Raw genomic sequence first — 14393 nt, 5'->3', positions numbered from 1 at the left:
GGAAGCGGGAGGGTGCGGCTGCTTTGCTCTCTGAGGCCCCATCTGAGGCGAGTACGGCCCCGCTGTTGTCCTGCCCCGGAGCCAACCGTAGGTGCCGAGGTGAGCGTGGCCGCTGGGCCTGGGAGGGCGGTTGGTATTACGCGGTTAGAGCCGGGGTGTCCTAGGGGAGGGCTGCTGGAGCTGTGGCCAGGAGGTGGCTTAAGGGGAGTGCTGAGCCCTGTAAGCTTGCTCTGGCTTCACGCTTAAGCTTTAGGCTCCAAGCTGTACCAGCTAAAAGCAGATTTTTCTGCAGACCTGTGAATGAGGAACAGCTTACCCAGCCACGTAAGCCCCGAGTAGGAGCTGCCTGGCTGTTGGTAGGGGTGCAAGGGCCCACTCTGGTGTGCTGCCTCAGATGGGGCTGGAGATCGGTAGGCAGGCAGTCGGTTTGTGTAGGGTGTTCTCCAATGGTTTCTTTCTCTGGGGAAGAGATGTCTCAGCTAGTAACATAGCCGGCGTTACTCTTGGCTGCTTAAGTGCTCCAAGCTGACCTGAGGACTGGATCACTAGGCTAGGAGCTGCACTCTTTTCTTACACTGAGGAAGCAGTTAAATTCTATAAAGGAGGTACAAACCAAATGTATTAAGTCCATAAGACTGCTAGTGAAACCTTGCTACTTGCCCGAACTTGTACAGGCTCCTTTAGGACTTTGAGTCTACCATGTGTACTAATAATGCCTTCAAATGTAAGGGTCTGTAGCTGAGCTGCTATGAAGTGTTGTAAGGTATGGGCTTGTTTCCTCTGCTCTGGGACCCAGCACATGGCAGCTATGTTGTTTTTAATGTGTTTTGTTTAAAAAGTGTACTGTGGAAGAAGAAATGATAAGAATGATTTTCTCTCTTCCCCGCCCCCCGGGCTTTACAGAGTGGTCCTGTCAACCTGAAGATGGCAACGCTGATCCTTATTGACAAGGAGAATGGTGAAGTGTGTGCTGCTAAGAATCAGCTAAGACGCCCTTCAGGATCTTGTGTGTATATACTGCCCTGAGCCAGTAGGGGATCAAGTGAAATGCATAAGTCATGTCTTGTTATTCACTATTTTGAACAGTAATAGTTTTCTGTTTGTATACCTACTTATCTAACTAAATCTGCTAAGCTCGTCAATTACTACAGAAATGAAAATAACTCTATTTGTTGTAGATGTGGCTTATGCTTGTGAGTTATAAATGGTGAGCAATGATTTTTGACAAGTCGTTTTCAGTCACATGTACTTAATGAAGCAAACTTCAGGTTTGGTAAAATTTGCTTCTTCCTTCCCCTCCCTCCAGCAAAAGTCTTATGTGAAAGAATGCTAGTTAACACTCCACTTCCTAAAAAAACAATCAGTAGATCTCCAGCCACCCCTTGCTCTGTCAGAAAGGCTCTTGGAAATGTGAATAGAACTGAAGGAGTCATAAGCAAGACAGAAAAGATAAGACAGAAAAATCAGCCTTGCACTGCCACCAAAGTGAGTACAACACACTTCTACAGGGGTAGGTGGTGATGAAGGGTGTGTGGGAGAGAACTGCAAGGGTAAAAGTGAGAAAACTCATGGGCTGAGATTAAAAGAATTTATTAATTAAAAATGTCAAAGAAAACCAAACCCGGTTTCTCACCAGTAGCTGACTGATGCCTTGCCAGTCCCTAAGCAGTGGCAGCCCTGGGAAACTTCCCTGCTAGCTTTCATTGTTTAGCATGGTATCATATGGTATGGGATATCCCTTTGGCCAGATGGGGTCAGCTGTCCTTGCTATGCCTTGCAGCCTGAAAAAGTAGCACTGCCTCACACTGGTGGGATGGTGAGCAGAAAAGGCCTTGGCTCTGTAAGCACTGCACAGTGATGGCTAAACCAGCTGTGTTACCAACACTGTTTTCACCGTGAATCTAAAGTGTGGCATCCTGTGAGCTACTAAGAAAAAAATAACACTATCCTAGCCCAAACCATCATGCCTACATAAGCAACAGGAGTACAGCAACTTAGAACATACCTAGTGGCAAACAAGTGGCTCTAGAGAAAATTAGCTGACTTGAGGTCTTGTTCACATGTTAAGCATCAGGAGTTTAATATTATGAACCTAAATGTTCCAGTGCAGTGATTTTTTGCTGCACTATATAGTACTGCACTACACAAACTCATCTGAAGCATTTGCCCATCTCTAGCTTATTTGTGTTGAAGGTATTAGGATTTAAGCCTAACTGAGGACTGTATGGCAGGCATCTGTCTGTACACCGTGCAGCACAGGAAAGCCTACCATAAAGGGAAATTGCAGTAGCTTAAATAATGTGACTTTCTGTTTTTAAGATTACTGGAAAGACAGCACAATCAGAAAGCTGTGATGCAATAGCTGAAGAAGACTGGCCAGAAATAGAAAATATGTTTCCTTTTGATCCTCGAGGTAAGAACTATTGGTGTAACTACTGATCATGAGTGGTGACTTTGTTGTAATACTTTGGCCAAGCTATTGTGGCAAACGGCTAGCATTGCATTTCTCCAGAGCCCTTTCTTAAACATAAGGATGCTTCCTACTTCTGAAATACTATCTTATTCTTAAGTATTTCTAACTGCTTTAGATCTGCAGTAGAGTCTGTTATGGTGGCAGGAAACTAGTTCTAAATTACCTTGTGATGGCCTCTTACACATTAAATGGCAACTAGTAGACAAGTATTGAAAGGAATACTTCAGCAGTACTAAAGAATATAGTTCTCTTAAGAGTGTGTGCCAAGATGGTAATTTGTAACTGAAGAGATTCCTACTGCTGTGGAATATAACAGTTGAAGATTAAACTTCTAAAGCTGTTCTTAGCACACCCCTTTGCAGATATTTTTATCTCAGTCCTTAACAGTGTCCTTGAACCATCCAGTTCATGTGGAAGCAAGTGTGCAAAAACTACTGTACCAAAGAGTACTTCAGTGTTGGTGAAATGGATGCTGTGTTTGATGAAGTTGACTTGGTATAGTGATAGGAAAGAAACTACTAAAAGCTCCTGCTTTACATTAGCAGTTATGCTATGCAGTCTAGTCTTTTGATAAGTGTTAGTTGTCCATGAAATCCTATACACCAAGGTGTAACTGCAACTAAATACCCCTTAGCAGGGGACTGTTGAGTTGTAGTGTTTTGCTAGGAGAGCTTGCACCTTCCCAGGCTACTGCTGCTGTGTGCTGTTACTAAACTGCAGTGTGTCTTTCTCAGAGTTTGAGAGTTTTGATCTTCCTGAAGAGCACAAAATAAGCAATATCAACCTGTGTGGTGTTCCCCTCATGGTATTTGAAAGGACATATGACAGATGTGTGAACATGGTTCCTTCACCTGTGAAGATTGAGGAGATTTCAAGGGAGTCTAGTAAGTGGAAATTTAGCATGATTTTCAGTACATACTGTGCTTGTTAGTGGTTTGGGAGGGAAGCTAGTTGGCTACAGTGGTGAACTGCCATTGCTGTCCTAAATACTAGAATAGCACAGTAGTATCAACAGCTCTTTGTGTAGTTAAGCTGAATTCAACTGGTCAACCCTACTTGTACAGATAGTGGTCTGTTGTGGTTTAACCCCAGCTGACACCTAGGTACCATATGGCTGCTTGCTCACTCCCCCCTGTGGGATGTGGGACAGGATTAGAAAAGTAAAAGTGAGAAAACCTGTGGGTTTGATAAAGACAGTTTAAGTAAAGCAAAGCCAAACAAGGAATTCATTCACCACTTCCCATTGGGAGGCAGGTGTTTGGCTGTTTCCAGGAAAGCAGGTTCCATCATGTGTAATGGTTACTTGGGAAGACAAATGCAGTTGCTCTGAACATCCCCTCCTTCCTTCCCCCAGCTTTATATGCTAAGCATGATGTTATATGGTCTGCAATGTCCCTTTGGTCAGGTGGGATCAGCTGTCCCAGCTGTGTCCCCTCCCAACTTCTTGTCTCCCCAGCCTCCTCACTGTTGGGGTGGTATGACAAGTAGAAAAGGACTTGACTCTGTGTAAGCACTGCTGGGCAATAACAGGTTCATCCCCAAATTATCAATTCTTCTTGGCACAAATCCAAAGCATGGCCCCATACCAGCTACTATGAAGAAATTTAATGCCATCCCAGCTAAAACCAGCAGGTAGTCTCAAAGTGATGTTGCTGAGAATCTTTTACAGTGTGTTGCTAACTGATCAGTTAGGTGCAATTGAACAATATTTCCCTTAGTCATTCGAGAGGCTTATGCTAATCCACTGGGACCTAGGTTATGTTAGGGAGTATGAATTCTGGGTTTCATGAGAAACTAACTTGCTCCATTTCTATTTCAGACTTGCTACAATCAACTGCTGACTTTCTTGCTACCCTGGATGAGATCATTGACATGCCACCTCCAAATTATGACCTTTAATTCATATTCTGAAGCTTCTATTAAGTTTGAATTTCATGTAGCTCTGTATTTTAATAAAGGCTAACCTAACATGTGTGATACTGGACTTTTTACTGGTTTTCAGTAGACCCGAGATGCAGGTAGTAAAATAGTGCTTTGGAAAGGAGGCTGACAGTTAAAGCAGAGCCTGGGTAAGCTTCTAAGCAAGACTGTAATATGCTGTTGTGAGCCGTATCCAGGAGTTGGTACCTGCTGATTTGACTGTGTGGTCATGGTGGATTAAGGGGCCCCTCTGATCTCACTATTTACATAACTTCATCCATTAAACATACTAATTGGTTTATCTAGTGTAAATCAAGTACTAAAGCTAGTACTGTTCTGCCACTTTTACTTTCTTGAACTTGTTTGCTCTTTAGAGTGGTTGTCTAGGATTGTCTATGTTGGATTCTTATGCAGCTGTAGACTAATTTTAATTGTGACAGCATTATGTGGCTCTCATTGCTGGGTACTGTCTGTGCTCTGTAAGGGAAGGCTGGTGGAACACCATCCTTCAAATTATAAACGCACAGGTTTAAAAATCTTTCTTTTGTGTTGTAATGGCCTCAACTCCAGTTATTCTTCATCACATAAGTCAGTTGTAGAGGTGGTCAGCCTTCACTTAAACTGCTTTTATAGCTCTTGGGCAGCACTCTGATTTACCCAGATTACAGCAGCCTGGGCTGCCCTCAGCTTGTTGCTCGCCCTTACCATGAATCACAGTGCTGTGCTGAAGTGGATTTGGTGCTCTTCTGTGAGTTCTGAACAGGAGGAATGGCTGTGTCAGGTTTACTATTAGTAGTACACTGTGGCACTATAACTGCAAGCATCTGGCAATACCAGCTTTTCAGCTCATGCTTACAGTAGTGTCTGAAGTAACAAGAAATACACTGTAATGAGTGCAAGTTGACTGAAAGATGAAAATGCTCTAAGGAATGGGGTTAACTTGGTGTGGCTTGGTACTGCATCCCACAGTTCTGCTTCTTGGAGGCATACAATGGCTACAGTCTGACTGCACGTGAAGATGAGATGTGAATGTGTAACCTAAAAATGCAGACAGTGAAGGAACCCTTGTTTTCTAAAAAGTTCTCTAGTTTGCAAGTGCTGAAGGGAATGTATTTGTGCTGCTGCTGTGATAATGTAAGTAATGAAGGCTTTTTTTTAGTGTTGGAAAGGGGTAACTGGCAGAGGAGAGAATACTTATTTTCACTGTTTCCTAGCTGTGGATGTTTCCTCAAGGCATTTCATTTCCTTAATGCTTTTTACTCATCAGGAGGTAGATGGGCCTTTTGGGAACTGCCTGTTGCAAATATTGGCCTTAAGTCTGTTAGGACTAGAAATTTGCTGTTGCTGTTTCTGAATTATCAGGCATCTGATGAAGTGAGAACAGTCATTCTGTTTCTTGCTCAAACTTGTCACTATCAGTTGAAATATTAAATTGTAATGAATTATACAATAGTGGGTCTTTACAGTTTCTTGTCTTTGGTTTGAAACTTCAAGGAATTCAGAGAAACATCAAACTAAACAGAAAGAAAAAAGATACTTTTAAGGAAACTGTATAGAGATTTCAGGTTTTGGCTGATCTTTAATTGTGTTTTAATGATTTTTGATTCTGAAATAGCTTGGCCATCTCAATTGAGATCAAAGCTTGATGGGTATAGTCTACCAGTTGCAGGAGTTAAGCTGTAGTAACCATAAAAGAAAGTGACAAAATGAATCTTCCTTTGACTTTTTGCTTTTATGAGCTCAAGTGAGCTGTGAGAAAACAGTCCAAGCCCAATTTTACAGAAAAAAACCCTGTGACTAAGGTAGTGAAACTAGTTACACAGTGCCATCACGTGGCCTGTTGTTATGCAGCCATACAAGTAAAAATGATCATTGGCATGATTTACCACCAGGTAACGTGGTATGAGGTACCGTAAGGCTATGACAATTAAGTCAACATAAATGTAGGTTGTTACTTTATATGTACAGACATCTCAGCTGGAGAGATACACTTGTGTTGTATGTGTTAGGGAAGTTTATCATGGTAAAAATAAATATTTTGGTTGATTTAAAACATTCAGTGTGATCAAGCACCTAGATGTATTATTCAAACCTCCAGAAATAAGATTTTTGTGCCATGTCTGCATGTATGTATACATGTATGCATGTCAAAACATTTAAAACATGCTTGCTGGTTGTAGGACTTCATACTAAATTGGATAAGCATTTGTGTAATGTTTGTAAAGGTGATAATTAAATGATTCAGACAGGCCTCTTGGTACTGATAGACTTCCTTGGAGCCCAGAAAGTTGTTACTTGTGGGGACAGTGGAATGGATGTGCAGGAAGCACAGTGTGAGTCAGAGTTTTGGGGATATTGCTGGTCTGTCTGTGTGAGAATGAATGCTGCTGAAGTGTAGAACATAAAGTAATGCTAGAATAAACTAGATGAGTTCACTAGTGTAATCTTCTTTCACTTAAATTATTAAATCCTTTCAAAGTCAAAGGTAAAAGAAGCAGTCATAGGTTTTGTATCTCCTCCTTCATGCACACTCAGTTTTCTTTTTTCTGTAAAATTATGAAAGGGTGCTTTGGATGTAGAGGAGCATTCTTTGTAGGATCCTTTTCCAGCTCTTTCATCTGATTTTCTACAAATATTGTCTCTTATAGCTGCTGGCAAGAAACATAAGTCAGTCACAGTTAAGGTAAGCAGCAGGCTAGGTTTTCAAGATTTTATCTGTAAATAGCTGAGATCAAAAGGGTATGTTACATCATGTAGCCCATCTCTGAACCAAAACAGGAGTGTTGCTAGGAATCCTTTGTATGGGATAAAAACCCGTATTCAGCAACACAATGCAAAAATCAGTTTTCTTTATACTAATACCATAGCTGATTAATATTTAGTGTTTAAAAACTAACTAGCTTTTTAAACTGTTGGCCATGATCCTTTTGGTTTAAAAGGTTAAAAATAAATAAAGGCTAATGTCCAATTTCAGACACATCCATGACCAAACCTAGAATTAAGAAGTCTCTATAACAGACAAATGGTGAAATTAACATCGGTTTTGGTTAGATGTTAATTCTTAGCACCAAATATTAGGTGACTGGGAATACTCTTGCTTCCTGCAGTGGTGTACCCCATCTGGGGCTTTCTGTTCTTATTGGGATTTCTGGTTGATGCAGGTCCAAGTTTTCGCTTTTAAAATGCTTTGTTTTGTAAATGTTCATCAGAAAGATCCATTTGCTTCAGCTGGCTTTTATTTTGTTTCATGTACTGCTCAGCTCAGCTGGCTGGGGTTAAAGGGAAATGCATGTTCCTGTGACTTGTGAGAACAAAGCTGTGTTGAGACTCGGTCTGTAGATTCAGTTTCCTGCCTGCAGTGACTCGAGGAGATCCCAGTCACAAAAGCATAGTCTACTATTTAGAAAATGTAAACTCTTCGCCTCAGGGCTGCAAAACCAGCTGGTGTCAGCCCATGAAGGCTGGCTTCCTGTGGTGCAGGGAGCCTGGAGGCTGGCAGTTTGGCGCTGCTTCATGCCCTTCCAGTAAGTGTTAACACTGACTTCTACTGGTGACTGAAAAATCAACTTCTGAGCTGTTTTAATGTTGATACAGCATACATGACTTTTTACACTTATAAAGTTTCATTTTCTGTTGGGGTATTGTCAGGAATAGGTGCAACTTGAGTTCAAAATGGTGTCTGAGCACTACCCTGCACAACAGAAGTCCTGTTTACAACTGCCTGCAATGTTTTCGTTTACTTGCTTGATCATTTCATGCTTTCCACAAAGACCTGAGATGTTTGGGACTTTAAATGCATGGCTGTGATGAAAACAAATGCTTGCTTGGTGGCATGTTCTCAGTTTGAATGAGCCTTAATAGGCCAGTGTAACATGTACCTCAGTTGGGAAATCAGGATTGTAACCAAGTCCACAGAGCAGAGGTACCTGTTTAGTTGGTTATCACTCTGTAAAGCATCTTTGACAGCGTTCTGGCTGTGAGAATCACTTAAAATCCTTACCTGAATTTCTGTAAGGAGAACTTGGAGATTCATATAAAAATAATGTCTTAGCAGGCTGAGTAAAATTACTTCAGTGCACATCAGATAATTCATCCTATTTGTAATGTTCTGGCAGCGGGTGGCACCATGGTAACAGCATGTATTATGGCTTCTCACTCCTGCAACCTGACAGCTGTGGTGTGTTGATGTTTGCTTTTGGTGCATCATGCACAGTGCAGGCATCTGTAATGGGTTTCATTGCTTCGTTAATGTGAAATGGAGTATAAGAGTCAGCGCTAAGGAATTCAGTATGCCTTTACCCTGTGACTGCAGGGAATAGTATATCAGCCAAGGGCATTTTTATCTTTCGTTGTTTAAAAAGAACAGAAATTAGAAGCCTGGAGGCAATTGGTCTCTCTAGGATTAGCAAAGCCGTGAATCTTGTAACTTTTAGTTTCGCTGTAGTTTTATTAGTGTTAGTGAAGTACTGTATAGAAATGTAATAATGTCCCTCTAACTAGCCCCGAAGTAGTACTCACTGTGCTCCAAGAGATACAGGCGCTGATGAGATCAACATGTCTATAATGAGGTTTCTATACAGTTTATATACACAATATATGTTTAGTGACTGGTTGTTTAGGATCTGACTGCAGGCATGTGTTTTAACATAAACTTTGCAAAGCATGTAAGAAAAGCATAATTGATAAATTTACATCTGCAATTTGGGAGAAGTTAAAAGCATTGTGACCCGCTGTGCTTGAATGATCTACAAAATTAGAGAGAAAAGTTATAACATGGTCTTAATATGTGTTTTCTTGCAGAATTTCTTGAAGAATACCAGGATGAAAAAGGAGTGTGCAAACAACTTAGTGGGGTGTGTGTTTTGTGCTTTTCTAACAGGTGAGGTAATCTCTCCCAGTTAATGAAGTTGGAGGGGGGTTCCTGGAGCTGAAGACATACTTCTAGCTCTGGGTAGCATGTTGGTGTTTTTGTGCTAGCCAAATTATTTCCATAAGTTGTACGGAAGGTGGAGTCCTCGGAGACCTTCAGATGTTAATTTTCAGTGGCTTAGGCTGGAAGCCCAGCTTCCATTGAGCACTTCTGCTCAAAATATGTAGGCAAGCAGTAAAAGGATCTTGTAAGTCCCTCTGTATCACAGAACCAGTTTAAGTGAATTGCTACAGGTTCCAGTAGAAGCGATTCCTCTTTCTATTAGTTAAGGGACAAAATTGAGATGATTATGCATAGCAAGAACATGTAAAGACTGAAAGAGGGGAGAGCTTGAGTCTATAATGCATATATTTGCTTTGAAAACTGCTCTGAGTCAGTATTTTTGCTGCAGACCTGAATTCTTTGCATAAGGGCTTATATCAGGTATGTCCTTTATGTGTATGATACCACAGTCTGAAGGGACACGAGCCCATCCCAAATACTAACTTTGGAAAAGTTTAAACAAGGAACAAGATCAGACTTTGATCTTACTGTGACAAGTAATGATGATTGACATAGCACTGAAGAAGATCTAAGATCTGGTCTGCGAGGATATCACTAACAGATGCTAAACTTAAGAGTTGCTGAGGGCCTTTAAGATCAGGTAAGACAGAGGTTCTGTTTTAGTGATGGAGATTCTTTTACATGTATCATTTTTCAGTTACTTAAAGCAGAATTAGAGGTGCTTCCTTTGAGATGGTATAACGCTTGCTGTAGCTATACACAAAGGGATTTGAAAGAGGGGAGGGGAAAGAAAGCTTTTTTGCATGGAACACTGAGTATTCAAAGAATAACCAGAACGATGCAGGGTGATCGACAAGATGTGTGCAAAGACATATCATTCTTGGTGACGCTTCTCTCATCTTAAATTCAGCTTCTAGCTCCAGTTTGGTGTTGCCCACAGCCACAGGCCCTTCTGAAAGAAACCTGCTCCCACATGGCCTTACCCTTGGCTGCAGTGCCTCCAGGGGTGTACCTGCTCTGTGTGGGCTTATGATGCATGGCCACACACTTTGAGGTGCTCCAACATGACCTCATGCACAGCCACTGATGCTTCAAGGTGTACCTGCTGCAGCATGGGCTTATCCACAGCCACAGATGCTTCAACGTGTACCTTCTCCAGCGTGGACTTGTGCTTGGGCCACAGTCCCTTCAGAGGTATAACTGCTGTGTGGACTCATCTGCAGGTAACAGTCCCTTTGTGTTGAGTTCACACTGGAGTTCTGGCCTGTCTAGTACAGCAGCAGCAAAACAGTAGTGATGCCCTGGCCATCTGCCAGCCCAGATGCATTGCCATTGCTGTCACCGTGTGTCCAGGTGCAGCAGAGTAAGATAAGCAGTGCAGCAGTACAGCAAGCATCAAAAGCAGAAGGCAGCCACTAATGAGCACTAGACTTTAAGACAGTGAGGCAAGCAAGCCCCATGGTGAGCACAGGAGCCTGCCCTTTAATAGCTTAACAGCTATAAATTCAATCTAGCATGTTTCAGTCAGATCTGTTATCTTGAACCCTTTGAGCCCCACGCTGGGTGCCAAAAAGGACTGTAGTGGTTTAACCCCAGCTGGCAACCAAGCCCCACAGAGCTGTGTGCTCACTCCCTGCCCGTGGCGGGGTGTTGTGAGCAGCAGCGAAGGCCTGGGCTCTGTGTAAGTGCTGCTCAGCAGTAACAAAAACATCCCTCTATTATCAACGCTGGTTTCAGCACAAACCCAAAACGTAGCCCCATGCTAGCTACTGTGAAGAAAGTTTAACCGTATCCCAGCCGAAACCACTGCAGTAAGTTTCATAGCTCTTAAAACGGCCAACAATGTCCCAGAAAACACTGATTTCTGAACGCAGAAAAACCTTTATTACCTTGCCATTCCACTGAGGCATGTTCTGGCAGCAGTCGCCAGTTTAGATGGTGCACTCTCTTCAGCTATGAACTGTAGAATTTTGGGGTTGAGTATTTTCCACAGGAAGCAGACTGCTGGAGAAAATCCCTGACCAACAGCTGTTTTTTGAGCTATTTCAACATTTAGGAAAGAACCTTTTACATTCAGGTAAAAGATCTTAAGAAAAAGTCTTGCAGAAAAGAAATAAAAGCATGTTTGGGACAGCTCTGAAGGTAAACGTGACCTCATTTCTTCTGCCCAGCAGTCCAGAGGTAAAATACCAGCATAATTAAAAGTGACCTTTGGGGTGCATGCTGTAAATCCAGCCTCTTACAGCTCTGTGGCCTTAGCTGAGACCTACCTTTATGTGGGTGCTCAACAATCCTGTGGGATCTGCTCCAGTGTTTAGGAGAGGCCAGATCCCGCATTCTCTGCTCTTTCTCAATTCAGACAAAATTTCTGCCAGCAAAGCTTCCAGAGAGCACTGAGTAAAAAGTCAGGAATTTCAGCAGTGCTGCCATCAGGAAGGTCTAATTGCAGCTGATGTGGACACACCCAAGCTCCCTTCTGCCTCTCTCTAGACCTGCTGAGCCTCATGGCTTACACCCCGCGGTCCTCTGGCTCTTCTCCCTTGCTGTGGAGCCTGCAGCCTGGCCTTTGTGCCCCTGGGCACCTGCTGGGGAGGTCGCTGCGGGCACAGGGCATGGCTCCTGGTCAGGCTTCCTGGCAGCACCTGGAGCTGGGAGAAGCTGGGGGCTGCCGCGGGGCGTCTGGGTGGCTGTGCTGGTGGGAACACAGCTCCAGGGTGATTCTTCTGGGACTGTGGCCTTAGTGTTGTTGGTACCCACAAGGTGTGCTGCACCTGGGTGGGATTTTGGATTCTCCTGGGTTGTGCTCTAGTGCTGCTGTGTGAATCCTGCCTTTAGTCCTGGCCCTTCCCTCAGCACGCAGTGAAACTGGTGTGTCTCAAAAACCAAACTGGCATACAAAGGCTGTGCGGAGCAGGTGTAGCCAGGCAGTACTGGTGGGAGCTGTCTTTTTCCTGGTGCCTTTGTCCCCGTTGCCTGCTGCAGGTTGCAAACTAGTCCAAATTCTCAGGTTTGGTACTGCATGTGTGGTGGGCAAGCCCCCGGGGTGGGCTGTGTGCTGTGGAGGCAGAATTGGATATCTCCAGGCTAATGGTGAGGGGCTGTACCACACCTGGGAGGCAGTGGGACTGGGAGAACTGGCCTGTCCTCACCATAGCCACCAGGTGGGACCTCCTGCTGCTGGTGGGAGAGACAGACCTGATCCCTTGGGTGCGGGCAGCCCTGTGCTGTGGGGCACGAAGGACAAGGCTGCCTCTCTGGAGGGCAGCCCCCTCCTGCCGGACGGCTGCCTCTGGGGGAGCCGGCCCCTCACACGGTCGGTGAGCTTAGCGTGCCGCAAGTCCCCTCTTCCTATGTGAGTGTAGAAGTTAGTATGTATTTAAATATGGACACATCTGTGTGTACTTACTGCAAGGGTAATTGTTCATGATTCCTGTAGTGCCACGGGTCTGTGCGTTGAGCCCGGGGTCGCAGGCGCCCGGCACTGAGCTTGCTGCGCCGCTGCTCGCAGGGCCCGGCCGCCGGAGCCCGAGTGAGCGGGGCAAGGTCGGGGTGGGAGCTCTGCGGGATGAGGAGAAAAGGCTGATGGCACGGTTTGGGCTACTTGGGGTAAGGTATTGCACCGGTGGCAGAGGGCGTCGGGCCCTGCTGTGAGCGATCCCGCAGGATGGCTGCGGAAGGGGCCAGAGACGCCGGTAACGGCGCCCGAGGTGCGGCAGCACGGCGCTGCGAGAGGGCTGCGGGGAGCGGTGGCGGTGCCGGCCGGGCTGAGCCGCTGGGGGGCGCCCTGCCGCCGGGCCGGGGCTGTGCCAGCCGCGCCGGAGCTCCACGCAGGGCGGCCCGGGGCCCCGTGGCCCGGCTCCCTGTGGCCGCAGCAGTGGGTCGTGTGACGGCGATCCCAGACATCCCTGGTCCTGAGTTACAGGCACCGGTCCTCCCAGCGGGCCGAGGCTGACCCGTTCTTTACAAACCGAACAACCGCGTTTTCTCGGGAACTGTGACAGCGTGATTGCTGGGCAGGAACGGCAGGTGCCTTGTAACGCTTCTGTCGCTTGTCTCGCTCCTGCCGCTGGAATTTCCTCTAACATCCAAGCAAGAGGCTGCTGTTAATCTATAAACAGCCAGCTGGGATACTGGATGTTTGCGGGTTTGGGCAAAAATCCCTGGTAGCGTTCACGATCCCCACCGTGTATTTTTGCAGCTGCAGTGTGGGCGCATGCCTGGGGAGGTGGCGAGGACCGAGCCGTGCCCCAGCGGGAGCGCAGGGGAGAGCCAGCAGCGCTCCCGGGGACCTGATGTGCCAGTCACCCTGTTCCTCCCTCTCTGGCAAACTCCCAGTGGATACACAAAGGCACGAGGCCAGCATGTGCCTGTCCCCGCAGCGAGGGTGTCCCTGGCATGCTGCAGGGCAGGCGCGACGTGAGCCCCGCAGGCTCGGCTGCTCCCCAGGCAAGGTGCAGCTCCCAGCCCGTGGGCGAGCATGGCCGGCCTCCCTTCCGAAGCAGCCCGGGCAGGCATGCAAGGCCGTGCAGGCAGGTCCCTGGGGTTGGAGGAGCAGCGCCAAATGCTTCCGCAGGCAGCAATAACAGGGCTGCTCTGGCGCTGGTGGATCCTCTGGCTGGAGAGGGCCAGGCTGCGGTGCGGGGCAGGTGGATGTGGGCACAAACACCCACTGCTGGGATGTCCCCGTCGGGGGAAATCAGCTTTCAGCGGAACAGTTTCCTCAACAAGAATATCTTCTCAGGCTGTCATTCCAGTGCAGGTTCTGCAAAGTCTCTGACTCAGTTTTGGAATGGGGAAACAAACCCAACAAAACCAAGCTTGAATCAGTTATTGATTGGCTTCAGTTTTCTGTAAGCTGGCTGAACAAAACCATTCCAGCTTCAGGAATTAATAAACTAGCATCATGTTTAGCTAACCTATCATCTTGTTCCTTAATCAGATGCAAAGTGCTGTCAGAATTTATTAGTTCAGAGTGTTTTGCATTTCATTCAGCACGGTAGCGACCTCTTTTCAAAAATCTAATTAGTGAGAACTGGGCTTTTCTGTACCTACTGGTTGTAGAAACTC

The 14393-nt window shown here is 45.5% G+C and overlaps 1 protein-coding gene across 1 annotated transcript in view; it reads left to right on the top strand.

The window, feature by feature from the left end:
* The window catches only part of PTTG1 (PTTG1 regulator of sister chromatid separation, securin), an 82920-nt gene extending 78474 nt beyond the window's left edge, over positions 1–4446 (top strand). Inside the window, exons 2-7 of the mRNA XM_056348825.1 lie at positions 43–99; positions 904–1006; positions 1307–1485; positions 2320–2413; positions 3208–3357; positions 4293–4446. Of these exons, the coding sequence (XP_056204800.1) occupies positions 925–1006; positions 1307–1485; positions 2320–2413; positions 3208–3357; positions 4293–4372 (585 nt within the window). The 5' untranslated portion in view covers positions 43–99; positions 904–924 and the 3' untranslated portion in view covers positions 4373–4446. The remainder of the gene's footprint in view (positions 1–42; positions 100–903; positions 1007–1306; positions 1486–2319; positions 2414–3207; positions 3358–4292) is intronic.
* Positions 4447–14393: the final 9947 nt, after the last annotated feature.

Source organism: Falco biarmicus, chromosome 8 (genome assembly GCF_023638135.1).
Source record: "Falco biarmicus isolate bFalBia1 chromosome 8, bFalBia1.pri, whole genome shotgun sequence".
Classification (NCBI taxonomy): domain Eukaryota; kingdom Metazoa; phylum Chordata; class Aves; order Falconiformes; family Falconidae; genus Falco; species Falco biarmicus.
The sequence above is the reverse complement of the archived record's forward strand: the minus strand, read 5'-3'. Positions and strand labels throughout refer to the sequence as shown.